General features: G+C 45.6%; 2 protein-coding genes across 3 annotated transcripts; one reads left to right on the top strand and one right to left on the bottom strand.

Annotated features, from left to right (window-relative positions):
* Positions 1–2,676: 2,676 nt before the first annotated feature.
* metap1 (methionyl aminopeptidase 1) lies at positions 2,677–16,260 on the bottom strand. The gene is made up of 11 exons (XM_012882023.3): positions 16,117–16,260; positions 14,686–14,737; positions 14,488–14,597; positions 14,007–14,067; positions 9,387–9,478; positions 9,219–9,302; positions 5,447–5,585; positions 4,989–5,120; positions 4,087–4,230; positions 3,920–3,985; positions 2,677–3,836 (listed from the first exon to the last, which is right to left on the bottom strand). The coding sequence occupies exons 1-11, from the start codon at positions 16,231–16,233 to the stop codon at positions 3,670–3,672; spliced, it is 1,164 nt and encodes a 387-aa protein (XP_012737477.2). The 5' UTR covers positions 16,234–16,260; the 3' UTR covers positions 2,677–3,669.
* Positions 16,261–16,274: 14 nt separating this feature from the next.
* eif4eb (eukaryotic translation initiation factor 4eb) lies at positions 16,275–24,146 on the top strand. Of its 2 annotated transcripts, none has more exons than XM_036150438.1 (7): positions 16,275–16,380; positions 17,629–17,732; positions 19,686–19,781; positions 19,890–19,953; positions 21,395–21,508; positions 23,296–23,435; positions 23,514–24,146. In XM_036150438.1, the coding sequence occupies exons 1-7, from the start codon at positions 16,363–16,365 to the stop codon at positions 23,626–23,628; spliced, it is 651 nt and encodes a 216-aa protein (XP_036006331.1). In that variant the 5' UTR covers positions 16,275–16,362; the 3' UTR covers positions 23,629–24,146. The 2 variants fall into 2 exon arrangements, with proteins under 2 accessions (XP_036006331.1, XP_036006332.1); XM_036150439.1 differs by lacking the exon at positions 16,275–16,380 and adding an exon at positions 16,889–16,911.
* Positions 24,147–24,919: the final 773 nt, after the last annotated feature.

Raw genomic sequence — 24,919 nt, 5'->3', positions numbered from 1 at the left:
TTGTGCTGACATATGGCATTGATTGTGAAGAATTAACAGCATTTCCTCACAACCCTGTCCTATCTGATAATTTTTTAATAACATTTGAGTTTAATCTAACTGAGTTCTCCACCCCTAAAAGAGGGTTCCATTATAGTAGATCTTTATCGGTCAATGCTGCGTCAAACTTTAAAGAGTCTGTCCCATTTTTAATATCGTCAGTATTGCAGAAATGCCCTGCAGAGAGCAGCAATGTTGTTTCTTCCCATTCACAAATAGATGTCTTTGTAAACGGTATGACTTCGTCATTGCGTTCTGCATTAGACAATGTACCTCTCTTGAAAAAGAAGGTGATTATTCACAGGAAGCTGGCTCCTTGGTTTAATTCAGAGCTGCGTTCCTTGAAGCACAATGTTAGGAAATTGGAGAGAAAATGGCGCTCTACACACCAAGAGGAATCCTACTTAATCTGGAGGGACAGTCTATTGTTGCATAACAAGACCCTCCGCAGAGTTAGAGCAGCATATTTTTCATCATTAATTGAAGAGAATAAAAATAATCCTAGATTTTTCTCTCACAGGTTTCCCTGTATCGAGGTGCCAAACTCATAAATACCACCAAACCACCACAAGTTTAATGACAGGAGTAAAGAATAAATTCAAATACAAATTTTGATCTGAAATAGAATTCAAATGCTAACATGGAGAACCTGTCTCTATTTATTACTTTTAAGACCTGCAGAGACTCTGAAAGGTTGAAGTTTTTGTAGTGTCTGATAACACACTAGCTTTGTGGGCTCAGGTGATTCTTGGAAAGCATCTCTAAGCTAAAAGATGCAGAGAGCTTAAATAGCAAGGTGAAGGTCTGGAAGCTGCTTCAAGGCTGTTGAAGCTGCAGGCTGAAGGACGTCACATAGGGAAATATGAGTCTGTAGAAAAGATTTTGCTAAAGAAAAGTGGAACGTGTTTGGGGGGAATGCCAAGGACAGTACGGTGTAGGCGGTGTTTGAGGAGCAGCAGGAAACCAACGCTCAGCATGAGTTTCCTCCACATCGGTGCAACCCAGAATTAAATTCTATAATTTATGACGGCACCAAGAGCTACTCCTAATCTTTTAGGATTCTTTGTGAATACGGGTCCTGATGGTTCCTCTCTGACGTTCAGCTCAGCTCACGTTTCCTGAGGGATTCAGATCTGAGAGAATACGTTTTATTTAGTGTAAAACCGTGTTTTACTTTTCAGATCTTCCTATAGATCACTTTTCTACTCAGAGGTCTCATTTATCTTTAGTGCATATTTTTATTTATTATTGTATCAATTGCATTATTGTGGAGCACGGATGGATAAAGAGACTGAATTAATTTCCCTTTAATGGAGGTTTTACTTATTTGCAGGACGCCCCGACTGACCATTGTCGCCTTCAGGAGGAACAAGCTGATCTAGAAAGTGGAGATAGAGCCGCCTTCACCAGCTCCTGGTGTCATTGGGCCTTTTCTACCCGTCCTCAGCTCAGTGTCCTCCAGAACTGAAGACGTCCTTCAGGTGTGGACGCAGGAGCAAAGAAACGGATCCTGCAGCATGTTTACGCAGCTCAGTTTCATGAATCTTTCATTTCCCTCTTCAAGCTGCACACAGAGAGCTCTTTGATCAGCACCCCCCCGCTGCCTCCTCCTCCAGCAGACAAAACGAGAACACGTGAGACAAAAGAAGCAGAACCAGATTATTCAGACGCCCTTTGATGCATTTGCCCTCCTCTCCAGGGGGGCTTGCGACATTCTGCTGAATATTTTGGGTCTGTCAGCAGCGTGATCCTCTGATGGACAACCTGGACCCGCTGGAGACAATCAGGTCAGAGTCACTGGGGACGCCACAGGTCCAGATCAGCCTGGACACCGCTCCCCAGATATTATCAGGCGTTCATCATCAAGAGACTTTCAGATATTCTTTCTTCAAGTTCTGCAAAGAATGTGCAGAAAAGCTCCAGTTTGACAGAGTTCAGTAAAACCCAACCGTTTAAAAGCCCCTTTAAGTGATTTGACTCCATATTTGTTTGGGTCGGTTTAATCTTCATATTGGTGATAACTAACCGCCGTAGTGGATCGTTCCTTTTCAGCTCTGACAGAACGTTTCACATTTGCATTTTGCTTGAATTCTTTGTTCTGATCACTGAGAATCACAGATCCCATCAGTAATATTCTAATTTTAAACAGTGTAAGTTCACTTTCCTCTGATTAAAGTCTAAAGCAGGACTTTCTGACTTCCTTCACTCCTCAGGATTGATAATTGGTAGATTTGGGACTGGAGGCTTCTGGAAACATAAACCAGCCGCCTCATCAGTCCATGCATTTAACGGCCCACCGTTAACGAGGCCTCACCCTCTAACGAGCTGAGACGGAGCTCCTGGGTGTCCAGGTGTCTCTGAGCAGGTAGACTGGACCTGCTGGGTCTACCTGTGGAGGACGGAGGACTCATTTCTGAAAAGGTTCCCAGATTTATGGCGTCTGCTCCTCACTGCTGACCTTCTCCCACCCTGGCATTGTGCTGAAACATCTGTGTCGTCTACAGGAACCCAAACGACGGTCAGAGGACATTTAGCCTCGTTAAACTCCTCCTCGTTAGCTGAAAAAGAGGAAAGCTTTGCATCACCTGGTGGACCGTCCAGCTCAGAGGTCCCAGGACAAAGTGAGCCACACAGAGCTACAGAAGAGTCCTTTATTACTCCATCAGAAGTACAAAGAGTGCAGAGAAACAACGATCGGTCCTCTGATGAGACAGAAATAACGAATGCAGAGGCTGATCACAGCATGAAGGTGAAGGGCGCAGGCAGCTTCAGCTCAGAGATCCATTAAGGCTCGTTATGCTACACCAGGGCTAATGGTACCGTGGACCGGCCGAGGAGGACCCACGGGTCAGAACCTCGCCCCCGTCAGCAGCTATGACCCAGACCCAGAGCCCTGAACCCGTTACGCTGGTTCCGCTCGGTTCTGAAGAGATGACCGCCGCTGCTCACTGATCCCAGAGCAGCTCTAACCTTCGGACCTTTCTTCTGTGATTTAAAGCTCTGCCTTACAGCAAACCTGAACTTCTGAACTTCTGCAGCCCCAACCGGACCCGGTAGCACTAATAACAGTCCGCGCGGTTCCCAGAACCTCCCTGGAGCTTACTGGGAACCTCTCCTACAGGTTCTGTAGTTCCACAAGGTTCCCAGTAACGTTCCAGGAAGGCTTCTGGTACCTTCCGCATAAACTCTGAACGGAACCAGCTACATTCTGGACCTTCCTCTGGTTCTGGAACAGCATGGGTTGTATTTATATTATGGAGCGTTGCCAATTGTTCTAGGTCCTGCTTGGTGCCGTTTGTTGGTCTCTCCTCGGCGCCGGTACCGCGGCTCCTCTTCAGCCCGTCTCTGGCAGTCAGAGGCGGACAGAAAAGACGGGAACCGTGCGGTTCTGGCCGAGTTAGCTCAACAAGAAGCGGCTGGACCGCGCGGTCCGGCGAGACGACGGGCCTCCTCCACAGGATGGAGCTAATAAAGCTTTCTTCTCGCGTAAGACATTCAAGTACTTCCATTTCATTTGAGGAACCGATTTTAATTTAGAGCCCCTCGGAGCCCGGGAGCGGTGCCTCTTGGTTTGGGTTGTGGGTGTGTTTGCGTGACAGGTCCAGTCCCTGCAGCCGGTTCCGGCGGAGCCTACATCTGGCTCAGGAAGTGAGCGCGTCCGTTGTCCTCCGGGCGACAGGTGAGGATCTCACAGCCGGTCTCCGTCACCAGCAGGGTGTGCTCGAACTGAGCCGACCGCCTGCCGTCCCGGGTCACCGCCGTCCAGCCGTCGGGCCACGTCTCGTCCTGCCAGCCGCCTGAGACCCAGAGACACGCCGGGTCAGCCACAGCACCGAGCACCGCACACACCCCCCCCCCACACACCGTCCCTTCTACTCACCCTCACAGATCATAGGCTCGATGGTGAACACGTGACCCGGCTTTATGACGCCCACCGCCTTGTTCTCTGTGAAGAGAGGAGCAGAAATGAGGCTTCTGCAGGAGGCGGCTCAGCGCTCCGATGGCGGCGGCCCACTCATGACGGCCCACTCATGACGGCCCACTCACTGGCGTAATGCGGCACGTTGGGCGCCGTGTGGAACAGCCTGTGGATGCCGTGGCCGCAGTAGCTCCGCACCACTGAGAAGCCGTTGGCCTGAGCGTGCTTCTGGATGATGTTACCCAGCTCTCTGTAGCGAACGCCAGGCTTCACTGTGGGGGGAGGGGGGGAGGGGGGGGGTCAGTTTATTCTGACATTTTAATAAGTCAGAAACGGACCACACTGCAAAAACGGATCTAAAAATAAGTAAAATGTTCTTAAAATTAGTGCATTTGTCCTTGATTTGAGCAGGTAAATAAGATTATCTGCCAATGGAATGAGTATTTTGACCCCTAAAATAAGATAATTAGATACCCTGCACTTGAAATAAGATGATGGAGATAAGTTGTTGCTATTTTAAGTGCAAAACTCTCATTCCATTGGCAAATCATCTTATTTACCTGCTTAAATCAGGGACAAATGCACTAATTTTAAGAACATTTTACTTATTTTAAGTTCCGTTTTTGCAGTGCAGAAGCCTTTCCTCTATCAGGCGGCCTTCTCTTCCTGCACTGCAAAAACGGAACTAAAAACAAGTAAAATGTCCTTAAAGTTTGTCTATTCGTCCTTGATTTGAGCCAGTAGATAATATTATCTGCCAATAGAATGAGTATCTTTACCCCTAAAATAAGATAATTAGATATACTGCACTTGAAATAAGATGATAGAGGAATTGTTCCTATTTTAAGTGCAAAAATCTGATTCCATTGGCAGATCATCTTATCTACCTGCTCAAATCAAGGACATATACACTCATTTAAAGAAAATATTACTTATTTTTAGTTCTGTTTTTGCAGTGTGACTGAGAATAACGGCCATCATGTGACCCGCCATCATGTGACGCGCCATCATGTGACCGGCCGGCGCCTACCGGAGTCGATGGCTTGCATGAGGCACTCGTACGTCGTCTGCACCAGCTTCTTGGCTCCGTCGTCCACCTCGCCCACGAAGAAGGTCTCGTTCAGGTCGCCGTGAAAACCGTTGTGGTAGACGGTGATGTCCACTGAGGAAGACCAGAGAACCGCGTTAGGCCGTAGAAACCGGACCCGGGCGGACAGCAGCAGCAGACAGCATAATGAAACCATCCGTCTTGTCAGAGCGCGCGGCGGGAGGCGAGTCGCCCGACGCTCCGTCAGACGCTCTGAGGGGAGCGGCGCCTCGGCACAAACATTCATAAAGAGGCTAAAATTGTCCTGGCTCCTGCTGACAGCGGTTGCTGCAGCAAACATTCATCAGCACAGAGAAACAACTCGTTAACAGAGCGGTCCGCTGCTCCTGAACTCATCTCTAAACGCCTGCAGAGATCAGACAGAGAGGTGAGGAGCTGACCGTTGAGGATGTCTCCGTCCTGCAGAGGCCGTCTGTCCGGGATGCCGTGGCAGATCACCTCGTTGACGGACGTGCAGCAGGACTTGGGGAAGTTGTAGTAGTTCAGAGGCGAGGGATAGCACTTCCTCGCCACGCAGGCCTGAAAACAGAAAGGAAAGTGGTGGTTTGCTCCTGGAGGACAGCCCTGCAGCCTGACCCCAGCCTCTCACACTGGAGTCAGGATGTCAGTCCATAAAACCTGGGTAATGAGCCGTTAGGGGGGATAAACCACCAGCATCAAACTGCTGACACGGCATAAAAACACTGACGTTAGCAGGTTCCTCCCTGGGGAAGCATCAGCCTGTTAGAGCCTAAACGCTGTAATTACGAGGGAACGCATGGAGCGCTGATGCTGACGGACGTGTTCAACATCAGCCTAAGATTAGCTGCCACTAATTGAACGTAAGCCTGTTAATATTTGTTGATGGTCTCATGGTGAAGATCCCATCAGATGCTTCATAAACGAGCCTCTGATACAGCAACAGAGATGCTCAGAAGGCTGAACTTCTCCACACACGGCGCTCAGTGCCTCCACCCTGACGCCAGGCTGACATCACCGCTCACACGTCTTCATTTGACCCCGAAGGGCCGACAGAAAACAGGAGAATGGAGCTGCCTTACAGAGAAGACTCCCTAAAAGCTCAACCACAGCTGTGTCTGCAGATGCCTTTAGTTAAACGTTTATTCAAGACAACACATTAAATCAGGATTACAGTATTTTTCAGATTATATATCACTTTTTCCCAGTTTAGCTGATCCTGAGACTTTTATTCAGGTGTGACTTCTATATTAAATTTAAATGATAACTAGAAAAAGCTGTTCCTGCGTAACAGCAAATGAGAATGCTAATCTGCAGAATGATTGAGCAGAAGATGCAGAAAGCATTGAAATCAGAATTGAAGAATGAGAAAAAAAAAAGAATTTGAAGAAATTTGAAGAATTTGAAGAAATAGAAGAATTTGAAGAAATAGAAGAATTTGAAGAAATTGAAGAATTTAAAAACATTGGAGAATTTGAAAAAATTTAAAGGAATTTGAAAAATTTGAAAGAAATTGAAGGAATTTGAAAAATTTGAAGATTAAGAACAATTAGAAGAATTGGAAGTATAGGAAGAATGTGAAGAATTTGAAGAATGTGAAGAATTTGGGGGAATGTGAAGAATTTAAAGGAATGTGAAGGAATTTGCATTGATTTCAATGGGAACAGCCCAAATAAATAAATAAATAAATAAATAAATAAATAAATAAAAATCGCACAAAAAGTGAAATATTTTAAAAAGTGTAAAAGTTAGCATAAGCATGAGTCATAGCAGGCATGCCGGGAACGAGCCGAACGTTTTGACACCAAGACTGTTGAAATCGGTTGAAGTATGCGGGAGACGCCGACGGAATAATTCTAAGCAAAGGGAGCCTGTCCCTGACCTGTAGTAACCTCTGGCCAGCAGAGTTCTGTTGTCATGGAAACTCACTGACACCTGCAGGTGTTCGTCTACAGCAGGCAGAGACTTATGGTCAGACAAGCTCTAATTAGAATAAAATGGCATCACTTTGCCTTGAACAACTCTGGATTTTTCGTCAACCGTTAGGGTTAGAGACGTAATTTTTTCTGCGTTTATTTCGGAACGGATAGGGGAACAAGACAAACTATCGTTTTTTTCTTGAAATATTTTAATGTAGGCGCAAAAAATCATGAAATAAAGGGGAATATTGACGAAAATTCAAAAATCCTCTAAAATCGGTCCCGAACAAATTGCTCTAGCTGAAAAAGTATGAGAGATATCAAAATAATTCTTTCAGCGTGAGCATCAGAAGGCTTTTGAGGACTGTGGAGCTCATTTTTATGTTTGTACAAAAATCAGCGTAGGCATGGCAATGATGTAAAAAAGTGCATCATTTAGAAGGATGCAGTTCCAAAGTGTTTTCAGAATTTTGCACATTCGCTACTCCCGAACAAATTGTTCCTGCGGCAAAACCCTAACAGTTATCGTCAAAATTCCTTTTTTGTGAGTGCCAGGAGGGTCGGGACATGAATGTGTGAAAGTGTGATTTCTGTACATGAAATGGTTTAGGAGTAGTGACGATGTAGAAAAGTGCCTCATTTGGGGGAATGGAAGTCTGATCCTGTTTTAGCATTTTCCCAAAACGCTACTCCCGAACAAATTGTTCCTGCGGCAAAACCGTAACATTTATCGACAAAATTCCTTTTTTGTGAGCGCCAGAAGGGTCGGGACATGAATGTGTGAAAGTCTCATGCCTGTACATAAAACGGTTTAGGAGTAGCGACGATGTGAAAACATGTGTCGCTTGGGAATGTCAGGTGTGATTTTATGCCACACCTCCATAGATAATCAATGGAGAGCTTTTAGGTTTCGTGGTGCTCTGGGGTGATTTGCGAAAAACCTAAAAAAAATCCCACACCAATGATGGTTACATTTCCAGAATCCAGACAAAAATTCCTACGTTTTGGTGTATAATTTATGTGAATAGACTAAAAATTGAGCGAGTGAGAAGAAGTTGTTCAGAGAAGGAAAATCTATAGGAACGCTAGAGTGGCCACTCTAAATGAACTCCCTAGCCACCATAGCAACGCATTCATTTTTCTGAATTTTATGAAAATGCTAAATTATTTTAAGGAGGTACTATATGAAAATGGTGAAAGATATGAAAAAGCTGAAGTAGCTGAAGGTAGCTGAAGGTTATTTGAACATTTTAAAAGTTGAATGGCTAGCTGAAAGTAGGCTGAAGCAGTAAGATGTCAAAAAGCTGAAAATTTTGAAGAATTTGAAGGATTCTCCATTCAATTTCAATGAGAGCAATAAATTCCCAAAAAGTTAAATATTTTAAATATTATAAAAGTTATAATTACCAAAAGACAAAGCAGTAATGTCGTGAACGAGCTGAATGTTTTGATACGAAAATTGTTTATCGTATCGGTTGAAGTATGCAGGAGTAGTTGGATGCCGAAAAAAGTACGGAATAATAATTAAGACCTGAAGGAACTTAATAAATGAGAATGCTGTATAGCATTCTCACTGATTATATTGACCAACATGAACCAAGGAGTAAACATTACCATTTGTAGCCACAAGAGGGCGTTCTAGGTTTGTGAAAACTATACGCTGTTCTTACAACACTAAATTATTTAAAACATTAACTCATAGACACAGACTGATCACATGCTTGTTGTTTCTCTGTTTCAGTCTCATTCAGGCAGCAGAACGTTACGTGGAGCAGCTCTAAGGAAACAGACAGAACCGTTACTGAGCCATGAAGCTAACAGCAGCTAGCGCTAGCTTACATCTCTGATGTCTGGGAGGGAGGTTACAACTTCTCTGATCCATGTGAGCTTTAAGTTGCTCTGAAACATCCGTGTCGTTAGCTTAGCATGGAGCACCGTTATGCTCACGGTCTGATTTCAGCGTAATTAGACCAAAATGCTCTGAGGGGAACTTTGTGGTCTGGAGCCGGTGGAGTTAATGTGCTAATTTACTCCATGCATCCTCCCAGGTACGTTTCATGTTATCCAGCAGATTGTTGATGCAGCTGTGTTATTTAATAAGTTACCATACCAGAATAAATGCCAGCTTTTAGTCTTTGATTGTGTGAAATGAATTTCTAAATAAACGCAACTTATAATCCGGAACATACAGAACATCATAACATTCCTCAGGTAGAGGTGAAAGTGGCCCCGGCTCTGATACGACGGGGTCACCTCCTAGATAACAGCGTCCTACCAGATGAACGGCGTGGTCGATTTCTTCTGTCGTGACCCCCGGCTTCACCATCACAGCTGCGATGTCCAGCACTTCTCGGGCCAGCTGCAAAGAGGACGCAGGACAGGGGTCAGAGGTCAACAGAAGCAGAGGGACAGAAGACGGCAGCAGGGAGGTCAGCGGAGTCACCTTGCACACCAGCCTCATGGCTTCGATGTCCTCGGGGGACAGGATCTTGATCTGAGATGTCCCCTTCAGGAACTGCTCAGACTCAGACATCCCTGTGGGACAGGAGACAAGGACATCAGGAGACAAGGACATCAGGAGACAAGGACATCAGGAGACAAGGACATCAGGAGACAAGGACATCAGGAGACAAGGACATCAGGAGACAAGGACATCAGGACGGGCATCAGTCACACGCCGCTGCGCAGGCCTCCACAAAGCAGCTGCTGTCAGTTAATTCATCATCTGATCCACGCTGACACGCAGCGGGACTTTAACCGTCCTCATCAGTTCAACGTCAGAATGGCTGCAGTTACTCTGAGGGAAATATTCACATTTACAGGGAAGCACCTCGCTTTACCGAGTATCATCAGAACAAAGTACGTCACAGCTTTACCTTCTGTGGCGCCCGACTCCTGGAGGCTTAAACGGGTTAAAATCACAATTAAAGATGAAAAGCACCACAGCAGCCGTCTCTACAGCAGGAAGCAGACTACCAGCAGAAAGCCAACGCTGCAGGTTTCCCTGATTTTACACTTTCCATTAGATCTGTGACTGAAAGCAGGACGTTAAAGACGCTCCACTGTCTCATCAACGACGGCCAATATAATAAAACTCTGTCGTCATCCATTACCAGCGATGGCATTGCTCACAGAACACCGGATAATATATCCCAGGGAATCTTAGTTTTCATGCTCGGGTAAAATTTGGCTTGCTGGACAAACAGAGCAGCAGAGAATAACGACATTAAAGCGCTGAGATGGAAGCAGAGGAGAGAACACTGTAAATAAAATAGTAGTAAATAGTAGTAAAATGTTCTTAAAATTTGGGTTTTTGTTCTTGATTTGAGCAGGTAAATAATATTATCTGCCAATGGAATGAGTATTTTACCCCTAAAATAAGATAATTACACATCCTGCACTTAGAATACGAACAATTCATCTCCATCTGCGTATTTTAAGTGCAAAAATCTTATTCCATTGGCAGATCACCTTATTTACCTAGTCAAATCAAGGACAGATACTCTAATTTTAAGAACATTTTACTTATTTTAAGGTCTGTTTTTGCAGTGAAGAAGAAAACAGGAGACTTTATCTGCTCTGATCTCCAGCTCGTTTGGGTCGCTTTTATTTAAAGAACATTTATTAGCTTTTAACTGAGAAACCAACATGTCACGTTTCATTGCTGATCTGAAGACAAACATTTAAAGCGTTTTTGTTGTGATTTCATTATCTCAGATGTTTTTTATTAATCTCTTTTTCTGGCGCTGAGCTCAAGCTGGTCTGAGAGGCAACTAGAGCAAAGCTTGGCCCTGCCAGCTACTTTTAGCTGACGACTATTTCTATGCAGCAGCTAAAACATGGAGGATAAACGAGGTCATTAATAGTGGGAGAGGAGACGAGTTGCTGTCTAAGACCGTTTTATGAGTTTAAACCAGAGACACGATGATTAGAAAGTTAGCATAAAGCTAAGCTAGCATTAGTTAAACGCGCTAATCGTAGAGAATATAGACTTTAACCTGAGATTTTCAGAGAAAGCAGCTTGTTCCATAACAAAGAAGCTGAGAAGGGCGAAGCGTTGCTGCCTTCCTGTTATCTGCCAGCGTCAGGATCTCTCCCTCAGCCTGAAGGAAGCTCAGACGTCACGTTGGAGTTCAGAAGCTCCTCTTAACGAGTTCTCACCTCGTTGTGACACCAAACTCAGCTCACTTTAGTTCTTCTTCCCTCAGCGACACGTCGTCCTGCTATTTATCATTTATTATTATCCTTTACATTTATTCTCTGGCATAAATAAAAGTATTTTTCAATTCATAAAAGCACGTTTTCGTTAAAGATCTCCAGAAATGTACATGTTGACCACATTTATTTCAATAATTTGACTAATTGTGTGATTACATTTTCCACCTTATATGCTGCTAAAAACATGAAGACCTGATTTCAATTAAAACTAATTTTTGCAGCTCTTTGCTTTCTCGACCGTTTCTCACACTGCAAAAAGGGGAATTGAAAGGAAGTCGAATTTTCTTGAAATTTGTATATTTATTTCCTTGATTTGAGCAGCTAAAGAAGACTATTTGCCTAAGGAATGAGTATTTTTACTAAAATAAGATAATTAGATATCCTGCCCTTCAAATAAGATGATTGAGATGAATTGTTCTTTTTTTAAGTGCATAATTCCAAAGTCCAAGTCAACTAAAAAAGACAACAGTTAAATGTAGTTTGGCTTTATTGAGAATGAGGATCTAATCTAATCTCTAATATTAGGTGTATTTATACATATTTTTAAAAACATAAATAAATCCTAACGTATTTAATTAAAAGGCTTTTAAAAATACTATCAGCGTGAGGAATCTAAAGCGGTCCTTGGAAACATTTACCGCTGCTAAGGGTCCCTGTCCACGAAAACTTTGAGAACCCTCGGCTTAAAGCAACGATCGTTTTAATAACACGTCTAAACATTTTTAAAAAGCTCCGGCTGCATCTTAACCAGCGTTAAGGAACGTCTTTTCCAAATATCTGGTTTTTAATAAGATGTGGAACCACAGCTGAGATCATCTTATCTTGTAATAGTGAGATTGTTACATTTTCTGTGAAAAAAAAACAAACAGGCTTCCTTAAATGAACCCGATGGAAACGGCGCTCCTCTGGTAATCGTGTCAAACTCAACTAGACGACTCTGGAGTTTCTCATGAGGAGCGTTTGGCTCACACTCATCTTGTTGTGACAGTTTTTGCAGCTTGAATCTTAAACAGAAGGAAGATGAAAAGAAGCCTTGCGGTGCTATGAATAACTAGCTGCTCCTGCAGAGACTAAGGCTACGGCGTCAGGCCCGAGCAGCAGAAGCCTCTGAAGACACTCACGCTGCCGAGTCGGAGGACCAGAGCGGCCACGTTGCTGCGGTGAGAAGAACAAGAGCAGCACGTCATTACGGGCCTGCAAGGCGTGGAACAGCAGCGTATGGTGAAGCAGTGCATGAACCGCGGCGTGCAGCCGTGGCGGTGCAGCGGCTGCCTGCGGGCGTGCAGCGGCTGCCTGCGGGGGTGCAGGGGGAGCAGGCGTGCAGACGCTGCAGCTGGAGCTCAGACAGCGGCTTCACAAGACGTCAGCCGTGCAGATCTGATCCTAACAGTCGCTCGGCTCTCTGAGCTGAAATTACAGGAGGACGACGGGAGGCGGTAGCCATGACTACCTGACGGCGCAGCCATGGATACGACGGTTGCCATGGCGGCGCCGTGAAAGACTCGGCGGCGTAAATAAAAGTAGGAGACAGGATGCCATGGAGGCGGTGTGTGCGGGGAGGAGAACGGCTCCGTGAAGCCTGCAGAAATCCCAGGGAGGAGCCGCCTGTAGCTGCGAGACTCAGCTGGTTCTGATAGAAGCACACAGGGTCCGGTCCATCGACACGCCTAAGTCATGCCTACATGCCACTAAAAACTGACACGTTTTGGTGCGTAGCTACCATCGGTCTACGCCTGAAAACATCCTGGTCTCTGCTGTCTTTGGACTGGAAGCCCTGAAATCTGCAGTACGACCGTCTGAAGCTCCAGCTCCCCACATCAACCACGTCTTTAGAATATCAGGTCCCTGATGGGCAATTCACTTACGACATAATTACATAATTAAAAAAATAAAACTGGACTTTTATTCTGAAGCTGAAGACGTTTCTCTTCACATCCAGGAAGCTTTAACTCAAAATGTCTTGGATTCACACGTAGATTGACCTGGAGCTGATCGTCCCTCACAACAGAGGGTTATTAGACTCTAAGGAGGCCTGCAGGTCCATAAAGCTGGAACTTCTTACTACTGCAGACATTTTGGACTGAGAAGCTTCCTGGATGGAAGAGAAACATCTTCAGCTTCACAATAAAAGTCCAGCTGTTTCATGTTTAACTGATCCTGACCTGAATGACTGAGAATCTTCACCAACATAATTACATTAACAAGACATTAAGCTAACAGGACACGTCACATGTCATATAGGTAAGAACAGATGGATCTAAAACAGACTTTTAAAAGAATTACTGTAAATTGAAGTTAAACCTGAAGTGAAGAAGCAGTGACTGTAAATCAGGACATTTCTCCCTTATTGAAACGACACCACAGCCGCTGCAATGACCAGTTATTTCTGTCAAAGCTTTATGGATTCTCCCTGATCCAGACGGGCTCAGAATTATACATACGGGTTAAAACATGGACGCACTCCCTCTGGCACTGGGCTGAGCGCCCCTCAGCAGGTTACAGAGGAAGCCTGCGTCTCCATGCAGCTCATCTAAACCGGTCAGAGCCTAAAACTCCTTCAAGCTGGACGGAAATCTGTTTCACTGCCTCTAATGAGTCGGACCCAACGCTCTAGTCAGAATTATTCTGTCAAGCTTTTTATACAAATAAATATCTGAAAACTTTAACGCCGGTTTTTCTTGTCCTCACAAATTGAATAAAAGGTTTAAAGCAGGAAACAAACCGTCACCTCAACCAAAACCAAAAGCATAAATCTGCTCATTTTAGCCCCGGGACTCAGAGAGTTCAGAGTTACTGATCAGCAACGCTGCCCAAGCAGCCAATGAGCCCAAAAAGGTTCTGTTACCTCTGGGATGGTCCGCATAGTCGGGTCTTTGGATGTCCCCTGGAACAGGTCTCAGAGGAGTCTGGCAGAGGGACACAGAAGACAAGTTTAGGCGTATAGCTCGTCTCAGCTAGCCCCACTCTGGCCAGATGTGGACGCCAACATCTGGCCAGAGTGGGTTAGGTTTCAGCAGCAAAGCGGGTCAAAGAGCTTTAGGTCATGAAAACATCCTAAAAACATGAGAGAAGCTGAAGAAGACCAGTGAGAACCAGTCTGTGGTTCCCTGTTCACCCTAATGACCAGAAGCTGATTATCCCGCCTCTCTGCTGACCTGTAACTTATTCTTACATGCAGTTATGAGCCGTTTATGGTTTTTAATAATTCTGGATGGCCCGTTTGGACCATGGCACAGAGAAAAGTCTGTAAACTCCACTGTTTTCCATAATGTTGTATTCTGTCCTGCACACTGACTGTCAGGAGCAGACACACAGGTGAGGCTCACCAGGGGGTAGTGTGGCCGCAGCTTTCCTGTGTAACGGTATCCTGGCCATGGGTCTGTGTTGGCGTCCTTCTCCACACAGTTCTTAGCTTCCGTCTGGTTCTTGTCTTCCTCTGAAGACGACAAAGCGGCACAGCGGTCACTCAGTCGCTGCTCGACTAAACTCACCCTGAACAAAAGCACGCAGAGCGGGAAACCTACTGGCTTTTTTGTGCAGCAGCTTGTGGGACGTCCAGCTGCCCTTAAAACATTCCTGCAGAGGGAAATACAGAGAACTATAAAAAACACTGAAAAACATTTTAGGAAACTGATATTTTAGGAAACTAATCCCTACAAACTGGTCCATGCTAGGCTCTGATGACTGCAAATTAAACTTCTTCAAATGGTTTAAATAAATTATCTTTAGACGGTTAATAAAGTAAAGAAAATACAACTAATATTTCAGCTTGAAGTATTAGTTAAAAATGTCTTAAGTGGAAAGAAATATCAAACGACTAAAATTCCTCCTCAGCATCCAGTCACTGTTCTGCAGGCAGTCACCTGTGCAGGTGAGCTGGTGAAGGGATGCGTCTATTGGCCCTCTGCTGCACATGAACGCTTCTTCATATGGGATGCCAGAAAAGCCCAGACAGGACATTTTAGAAAGAATAAAGCATCTTAATTACTAAAACCCTACAGTAACACACCTGGCCAGGTAAAGGTGGCGTAACTGCAATCAGTTCAGTCATTGCCAATTAATCACAGACATTATAACTGCTTCCTGTTACTAAATGACCTTCAGCGTCTGAGCTGATAAAGGAGCTTTATGGAGCCTTAGAGTTTGTTCAAAAGAAATAATATGAACCTCCCCCCACCTAAAAAAATAAAAACTGGAAAGGTTTTGCAACTAAAAGAAAAGATAGACCACTTATTATCACGTGGTCCCGTACAGGATTGTCTGAACAGATTAAATGTCCAGCTCCATGCTCTCCAGCCTGTGCAGCTCTGTGCTCCTGCAGGAGGTCCAGGTCCGGTTCTACCACCCTTCTCTGGACCGGCCTGAGACCCGGGGAGCCGGGTTCAGGAGGCTACCTGCAGCACAGGTGGCTCTCACCTCCACCTGCCTCTGACGTCATACATTTACTCCGCATGTCACCCCCCTAAACGTGCCTCCACCTCCGGTGCAGATAAGCGAGCGAAGCAACAGCTGATCCCAGTGATGCGGAGACTCCGGAGTCCGGTTACCGGCACCGAACCCTCCCCTGACCCAGGGAAGGGTTCGGTTTCTGCAGACTCAGAACCGGCGGGCATGTTTTAACCCTGCTGGCCAAACAGCTCCAGCTCACCGCTCCATCACTCACTGTAGCCGCCGCTAGCTAAGCGCCTCTCCTCGGCCGTAAACCGTGAAAAATAAGCCGCCGCCGCCTCCGCCCTGACCGCCGCACGTCATCATAACTCATGTGCAGCTAAATAATCCACATCTGCCCTCAGACCGTTTACCGGCGGGTGTTTCCCGGCGAGCACGCAGCTGCGGAGCCGTTAGCCGCCTGCCAGCTGAGGCAGCAGCCTCGTGACGTGACAGCGGGCCCCGGTCGGCTCTGCGGCCGCCGTCCGCGGCCCCCGGGCCGGCCGGCGCGCAGCGGGCCTCCGTACCTGCGAGCAGAAGTAGGAGCCCTGGATGCCGAGCTTGATGCAGGTGGGACACTGGAGCTTAGCGTCGCTGCTGCAGCCCTCCGTCTCACACTCCCTTCTGGCCTCCGTGCTCGCCATGCCGTCGTCTGCAGCACCGGGGGCACAGGGGGGCGGAGCCAGCCACCCGGCGGCCAATCAGCGGCGGCCCGGTCACGTGTCCCAGCGCGGACCAATCAGCGCGAGCCTCCCCTCACAGAGATTTGTAAGATGGCTACCGCCGAACCGGTGAGTACTTACTGGCGAAGAAGGTTTCTAAGCATATGGAGAGAGTTTAGCGGCCGAGTTAGAGGCTGAAAGGCGACCCGGAGTTCACCGGCGGCTCCGAGAAAGGTTTAGATGTCGGTTAGGACTAGTTTCTGTCATCACGGCGCGTGTTTGGCGGAGTTTTAAAGCACTTATCGGTGCCACGAAGGTGGAGATCTCCCAAGTTGTCCAGCGAGCCGCCGCCGCTGCAGCGACCTGAGTCCGTCCCGGTCCCTGCAGCTCCGGTCCCTGCAGCTCCGGTCCCTGCTGCTCCGGTTCCTGCAGCTCCGGTCCCTGCTGCTCCGGTTCCTGCGGCTCCGGTCCCTGCGGCTCCGGTCCCTGCTGCTCCGGTCCCGCACGCCGATCGGGTCCGGGTCGCGACGGGACGGTGGATCGTAGCAGCAGGTGGTGACTGGAGGCCGCCGGAGTTAAAGGGTCGGTGGGTGACTAGCAGCTGGCCGGCTGGCCTGTTCTGGTCCGGGCTGACCTCTGGATCCTCCTACCTGCAGCCAGGTGTTCACCTCTGGGTCCGTTTTAGTCAGAAAAAAAGTACAACCTGGAAGCTTTTCATTATGCAAACCTCTGGTGTTTAATGCAAATGACACAACAGAAACAAACACCATTAAAAAAAAAAAACAGCATTAAAATCAACTAAATGTAAATATTGCATCATGCAGCCATGACAGGCGGCTCATTGGGAGGTCCGCGTGCTGGTATTAGTAAAATTATGTATAATTTAATGGAATATTAACTGTCCAGTTACATAAATGTGCAGGAAAGTTCAGATTTTACTGCTTTGTGCAGAAATCTGCTTGATGCTCTGTCCAGAGAGACATTAGTGGAAATCTGCTGTCACACAGTGCAATAAGTCCCTGAATGGGGCAGAAAGAGTTTCTGTGCCTTGATGTCTGGTTTTAACGGGACTCTGAGGCATTTGCCTGGGATAAAACATCCCAATCTGATCCGACCGAGAATTATTTACACTAATGTCTGTTTCTGTCTGGTTTTGCTGAGTGGACCTTGAGCTCCTCTGTGTACCAAAGTGCTCTTGAGCAGAACGTGGCTGCTGTCCTCAAACCTCCCAGTGCTGCTAACTGCAGTTCTACCAGCTGGAGGGGGGGGCACTTTCTGTTCTGGCGGTTCAGCCGTTAAGAATAAATGTGGTTGTCCGCTTTGGTTCTGTAGATCTGAGCCTGACTCACGTCGTGGTTCTGCTTGTGTTCTGTTCAGGAAACCAAGCCCAGTCCGCCCCACGCCGATGAAGACGGAGCCGAGGATCCTGGGAAGGAGCTCGTGAGCCCAGAGGCCTACGTCAAACATCCGCTCCAGAACAGGTCGGGTTCTGCAGACCAGCCGCTTAGAACACGTGTTTAGATCTGTCATTTGTTCAAAGGTCACCCAAGGGATCAATAGCAGCGCTGCAGAGAAAGGAGAGGGACCGTGGGAGGTTCCTCAGGTTCCTGAGGTTCCTGAGCCAGGAAGCGTGTCAGAGCCTGCAGTGGATGGTCTGCTGTGAGGCCTTTACCTGTGGCCCACCTCAGGTGTTGCTTTAAGGCTCAGTGGAAACTTCTGCTGTGGAATCCTCTGCTGCCTCACAGCGTGGAGTGAATGTCTGTAGGTCATCGTCTGCTAACGGAGAACATTAACAACCAACAATGTTTGATAGAATGTCTGAGTCTCAGCAAAGGCTCCACAATTCTGATTTAGTACATTTGACATCTGAATAAGTTCCATCTATCCATTCATCCATCTGTCAGTTTATTATCCATCCATCCATTTATTTATTCATCCATCCATTTATACATCCGTCCATCTTTTCTCCAGCAGGCTCCATCTTCACTGCAAAAATTGATCTGAAAATAAGTAAATTTTTCTTAAAGTTAGTTATATTTGTCCTTGATTTGATCAGGTAAATAAGATTATCTGCCAGTGGAATGAGTATTTTGACCCCTAAAATAAGATAACTAGACATCCTGGACTTGAAATAAGGTGATGGAGATGAGTTGTTCCTATTTTAAGTGCAAAAATCTTATTCCATTCGGCAAATCATCTTATTAACCTGCTCAAACCAAGGACAAAAGAACATTTTACTTATTTTTAGTTCCATTTTTGCTGTGTTTATAGGTTGACCAATGTCTAAAAAACTTGCCAAGAATTTGTTGTAAACTTTTAGACTCTGAAAATCGTCTAAAGGACAAAGAGGTTGAGATATTTTTATTTGACATTAAAGTTGTGCAGGAACAGGATTCCAGGATCAACAGGTAGGTGAAACCTCTTTAACTTTTAAGCCCAGTTGTCTCCATGAAGAGAAGCCGAGTCAGAATCATCAGCATCAGACTGGAATCAGGTGCTCAGATAGTTAAGAAGCTGCGTTCCTTCTCCTCTGCTGATAAAATCCGTCAGACACCAGAGATGTTAGCAAAGCTGTCTCTCTTCTCATGGTTTTCATCCTCCCTGTGCAGAAAATCCACATTCAGCCGGTGGATCTGGTCTGGTGACTTCTCCACGGCCGCTCATCTTTCTCTCAGATGCCTCCTGTCTGAACTCTTAGCTGAATGCAAATAGGCAGCGACTGAATATTTTATGTATATTGAAATCCCACCAGGATGTTTATGTCCAGCAGGGTCAGCAGAGAAGCTAAACTCATCAGACGTCCAGTCAGCAGGAAGGAAAGCTGCACCTTAACCTGCGCCTCAGACTTTACCTTTCCAGAAATATCAATGAACTAAATGCATTTTTTAGGCACTAGCATTATAATCAGAGTTAAGGAAACAGCGTAAACTTCCAGGCATTTGGTCCCAGATTGCAGCTTGACGTCCCGTTGTGTCCCTGAGGGTGAGGACTGTCGTTATCCACCAGAGCAGCTGTGAAAATGTCTCATGATTGTCTTTAGACTTTCTGCTGTTTGACAGAGAAACAGACTCAGTCATACATCCTCTGTCAGACGCTCTACGTGTTTTCAGCTCCACTTAATTTGCATCATTTAACCGTTTCTCTCCTTATTTGGCATTAATTCAAACTCTGCTCTCGTTTGAACTCACCGCTGCTTTAATTCCGGTTTTATTTGTCATTCTTCAGCCAACAGAGTGCCAGGAGCTACAGCAAGACGTAGACTTGATCTAATATGACACAGCACAGCATTTTATTCAACTAAGAGAGCGCAGATGTGATTTACTGAGCAGTTCTCCTGCAAAGCACCCAGTAGATCCATTCACAGGCTTTCTGGCTGCATTTCATCTCTTTTCCACGTGTTGGTAATTTAAACCCTGCTATTCTGCTCCAAACAGATGGTCTCTGTGGTTCTTCAAGAATGACAAGAGCAAAACATGGCAGGCCAACCTGCGCCTCATCTCTAAATTTGACACGGTTGAAGACTTCTGGGCGTAAGCAGCAATTAATGTCAGCTCTACCTTGGTTTGATGGAGAGGCTGAAGGAGTTAAAAGCCTCAGCTGCGTGCTGAACGTCTTCATATCTCTGCTCTGTGTTTCAGCCTCTACAACCACATTCAGCTGTCGAGCAACCTCATGTCAGGCTGTGATTACTCCCTGTTTAAGGTGGGTCGGCTTTATCTCATTTAAAACAGCAATAGAAGAACATTAAGAGGTAAGAATCAGCCTTTTTATTGCAGTTTCATGTAAATATATCCAGTAATTTAGGTGTCTATGCTGAATCTAGAAACCATTTAATAGTAATAATCTTAAACTGCCTTCAAACTACCTGTGGTTGTGCCAGATAACCTGCAGCACGTTGTCCTCTGATGGCCTCAGAAGAAGAAAATCCAGCTCTGATAACTAATATTCACTCATGTTTACTCACACATCATCGATATTTAGGTCGACATATTGCGTCTGCTGTCATGTTCCTGTTAGCTGTCCTGTTTTTAACGATTACGACATCAGATCCAGTGGATCTGGAAACTAGCTTCATGCAAACCTGCAGGAAACTCCATGAAGTCATAATAATCTCAAGTTATTAAAAACCAGCAGAAGATCTAATCGAGAGAACGAGACAAGTTATCAAGATGTAATGGTGGAAGCAAACCAGTATAGTATAAATAACATAATAATTTCATTATAATAATAATAAGACAATCAAACTTTAAAATAAACTAACTCTGCTGTTTAAACCAACAAAATAAGCCTGAGATTTTATCTTAAAATAACGTCCCAGAAACTCAAGTTATGTTGAGATGAGGGCAGAACAATGTTTTTACTCACAGCGTGTTTAAGATCTTTGAGATAATGAAATAGTCAGATCTGTCGCAGAAAAACCAGCTTCAGATGTTTTATCTCCAGATAACGAGGCGGAAAGATTTTTCAATAAATAAACTTCAGTTATGTTGAGATGACGAACAAAACCAGAACAAAAACAAGTTTTAGATCTCAGTTCAGCTCTTATCGCTGCAAAAACAAGCTAAAGATTTGATTAATATTTTATTATCTCAAGATAATGAAAGAACAATATAAACCATATGAAGACACATTTGCTAAATATGCTGCAGCTGTAATCTCCACATACAATAATCTGCCAGGTTCAACACAATAAAATGCATCTTGGTATTTTTGACTAAAATAAAAATCTCTGTTAAACAGTTTTGACTGAAGACCTGCTGACAGGCGCATGTTTCAGTTTTAGAACAACGGTTCTGTGCTTTCAGAGCGTGGAGCTGAACCAAAATAACACGAAACATGTAAAGTTTGAATATGGCTGCATATTTAAAGTCATCAAAGAGAAACTGTGATGAATGAATCCCGTCTAAGTGGCTTTAATCTGTGAAACGTTACATTACTGACTTTAACTCGTCTCTAAGTTCTCTGCAGAGATTAACTCCAGAACTAGTTTTTCATCCATGTTTTATGAGATTTAATGAGAACATGAGTAAAACCTGTTAATTGCTGGATGTTCCTCCTGATTCTGCTGCGGCTGCAGATATCAGTGTTTCATGGCGGCGCCGTGTTTTGAATGCATGTTGACGGTCTGACCGCTGTGCTGCAGGACGGCATTGAACCCATGTGGGAGGACGAGAGGAACAAGCGTGGCGGACGCTGGCTGATCACGCTCAACAAGCAGCAGAGGAGAGCCGACCTGGACCGCTTCTGGCTGGAAACCGTACGTTTTCCCCCCATCGAGCCGAACCGACACCTCCATCAATCATTTCTGCTCTGCCTCCCTGGAGGAGTGCATCCATTACCTGCTGGCAGTCATAATTAGAAGCAGCTAGCTGTTGTTACACTTGTTGGTGCAGAAATGGGTGATTACATCCTGCCAGGCCCCTGAGCCACGGATCAGAGGCTTTTATTGGTGTTGCCATCTGCTTGATCAATGTCTCACACGTTGTGTGAGCGTTGGCCTAAGCCTTACGGATCACGCTCTGATCTGAAGCAGGTAATGAGAAACTGTTGCTGCTCACCTTAGAGCCTCAGGGTGGCGGACAGTGAAACCTGACGCCGCTCACCAGCAGTATGCTCACTATAGTTTGTCTCTTATCGGTAAATCACGTCTTTAAAAGCATCCTGTCAGAGTCAAACAGTGGGTAGCCTAAGTAGCATAGCCTCGATGTCCAGTAATGAAGTTTGATAACTTGGAGTGACGTCAGGAAAAGGGGAGAGAGTGAGATGAAAGGCATGGCTCCTACTGAAGTCTGTTTAATTAGAAGCAGTCCTGCCTCTCCCTGCAGATTAATATGTGGTGGTTGAGGCCAGCTGCTGGTCTAAATGAAGACGTCTGATTAACACGAGTCCACAGAAGAAACATCTGACGATGCACAAAGCCACCGAGCTCTGGCAGTCCCTCCTCAGGCTCTGACCTTTTTATTAATCAGTTATTCTGAGGATTAAACCTGTAATCAGATAAAAATCCCAGCAGCTCTCTCTGGTTGAGACGCGGTGGTTCTAAAGGCGGGTCCGGTTCTGGTTCTGGAGCGCTCCCAGGTCCAGCCGGACTGATGGCAGCAGAAGCAGTGTGAGGAAGAACAGGGTTCCCACGGGTCCTTGAAATCCTTGAAAGTTTGTGAATCTGAAAAATTTCATTCAAGGCCCTTGAAAATTTTTGAAAACAGCCAAAAAAAACACCTTGTCCTTGAAAGCCCTTGAATTTTTTTGTGGGGTTGAAAGTTCACACGGATGACGACTCGTGTCATTATTTTACTACCACATGATCTTTTAAAATTATGTTGATTCCGCAGACTTTTAATTTGCAAAAGTACGTTCGCTCTTCTTCGTTAGTTGCTAGGCTATGGTTTAGGCCTACGTGCGTTTAATAGGTTACATTCACGCAGTGTTGCCAACTCAGCCACTTTGTTGCTATATTTAGCGACTTTTCAGAGTCAAAGTCCAAAACTAGCTTAATGAAAGATGAAAGTAAGTGAAACAAATTGATATAATTCTGAACATCTCAATGCTGCACTTTTTTCCATAAAATTCCATGAAGCGGTAGGCTAATGTACATCTTATATGTAATGTAGTATGGCATAGCATAAATGTAGGCTATGAATATGATCAATATCAATGTAGGCTATAAATTAAGTCCACTTTCTTGCATTGCTTCTGACCCAACAACTTCTATGCCGTTTAGTCTTTTATTGAATTTGCATTGTATTAAAATATAATAACCTATTCAGCGGTCACAGTAGGTAAATGCCGCCACGTGTGGTCCTTGAATTTGAGGAAATTGGTCCTGGAAAGTCCTTGAAAGGTCCTTGAATTTGATGTTCACCAAGGTGTGGGAACCCTGGAAGGAGGAAGCTGTGGAGCCTGCAGGCTGCAGCAAACATCTGCTTCCAGAGAAAATTAAAGTTTCCTTTCTGTATTTCCTGGAAGTAACGGTCGTGTCTGATGATGGAAGCTTGTGACCAGATCAGGAGGAAACGTCACGCCTGAACTTTCCCTCCTCAACAGCTCCTGTGTTTAGTCGGAGAGGCCTTTGACGACTTCAGCGACGACGTCTGTGGCGCCGTCGTCAACATCCGCAACAAAGGGGACAAGATCGCGGTGTGGACCTCGGACTACGAGAACCGGGAGGCGGTGACACACATAGGGTGAGGCAGAGCGACGGGGCGCGTGCAGATGACGCCTGCAGCTCCTCTCTGAGTGACGGCGCCCTTTCTGCTCCACAGGCGGGTTTACAAGGAGCGCCTGGGCCTTCCCATGAAGATGACCATCGGCTACCAGTCCCACGCTGACACGGCCACCAAGAGCGGCTCCACCACCAAGAACAAGTTTGTAGTGTGAGAAATGAGCCACCTTTGTTTTTCCTCGTCTTATCTGTCGGTGCGTACGTTTACTTTGCTGCAAAGACTCTGCGAAACGCAATCTGGAGGAGGGAAGGAAAGTTCGACTAGATGCCAAAATAACCCCAGCAGCCCGTCTCCTGTTTGACTAACACGTTTAAAGTGAACAGAGGTGGGCCTCGACACTAACAGCCAGAGCTATCGACAGTGGAAAACACTTCAGGCTCTGCTAAATAAACTTTATTGATTTTAAATGTCTTTTCTGTGGACTGGCAGGGAATCCTAGAATAAATAAAATGTATATTTCTCTCCTGTTTTTCTACGGCCTCTCTGGTTTGCTGTAATCCTTAATTACATTAAACACGTTTAATTTATTATCTTAATCCGCCTGCATATTATTACAGACCTAAACCTTTGATTGTGCTTTTTTGTGCCTTGAATTGTTGCAATGTTAAAAGTATTTCATGACTCATATTCATTTGAGTGTTAATATAAATAAAACTGGTTTTGCAATTATCAGCCGTGCTCTTCTGTTTCCTCGGATCGTTCTGAAATGCTGCCATAAGAGGAGATTTTAAAGAAAAAAGGCTTACTTTGGGGACCGGCAGCAGAACAGACTTAAAAATGTCAGAGCAGCGTGACAAATGCCGTCAGGTTTGTGAGGAGCGGCTCTCGTGCCGGCAGCCGACACACGTAACCACGTCCCGCATTAAGCGACTGTTTTATCTGCTACTTGACGGGAACGTTTGTAACCTTTAAAGGCCAGCTGATTAGTTACACGTGATCCTGGGAAGGCGTGCACGCACCAGGAATACAGAAACAAGTTAGACGGACGTGACGGAAAGCAAGGAGCTGCCTGGTTCTGACGGCGACGTGTTGCTTATGAATAATAAACGGCTCACTGCAGGGCGACGGCGGTGCAGGACATAGAACCAGAGGTCCGCTTTACGTCCCGGGGTTTCCAGAGAAAGGCCCGGGTCTGGAAAGCTGCTTCAGCGTGAAGGACAAGACTTCTGGATCAATGTCATTTGGTCAGATGAGACCAAAGCTGAGATGTTAAACTAAACAGAAGATCAGCACAAACATCTCACAACCCACTGTGGTACGGTGGTGGATGGCTGATGATGTGGGCCTGTTGGGGCACCATGTGGTCCAGCTGAGCCCAAACTGGGTCATCAACAGAACAATTAATGACAATCAGCTTTTAACATTATGTTCTGTCATTTTTCTCTTCATAGAAGGTACACCTGGTCTGGCATTCTGTTAGCTGGGACATCATCAGGGGAGGCAGA

The sequence above is a fragment of the Fundulus heteroclitus genome, chromosome 19 (assembly GCF_011125445.2).
Source record: "Fundulus heteroclitus isolate FHET01 chromosome 19, MU-UCD_Fhet_4.1, whole genome shotgun sequence".
Classification (NCBI taxonomy): Eukaryota; Metazoa; Chordata; class Actinopteri; order Cyprinodontiformes; family Fundulidae; genus Fundulus; species Fundulus heteroclitus.
This window is presented reverse-complemented; position numbering and strand designations above follow the sequence as displayed.

Bases quoted from the DNA above. Each gene is read 5' to 3' on its own strand.
- metap1 (XM_012882023.3), bottom strand. From the start codon at position 16,233: ATGGCGAGCACGGAGGCCAGAAGGGAGTGTGAGACGGAGGGCTGCAGC. The intron at 9,303-9,386 runs GTGACTCCGCTG...TCCTCTTTGCAG, and splicing joins CCATGAGGCTGGTGTGCAAG to CTGGCCCGAGAAGTGCTGGA. The intron at 4,231-4,988 runs GTAGGCGCCGGC...CTCCCCCCACAG, and splicing joins CATGCAAGCCATCGACTCCG to TGAAGCCTGGCGTTCGCTAC.
- eif4eb (XM_036150438.1), top strand. The intron at 17,733-19,685 runs GTCGGGTTCTGC...TGCTCCAAACAG, and splicing joins AAACATCCGCTCCAGAACAG to ATGGTCTCTGTGGTTCTTCA. The intron at 19,954-21,394 runs GTGGGTCGGCTT...GCTGTGCTGCAG, and splicing joins GTGATTACTCCCTGTTTAAG to GACGGCATTGAACCCATGTG.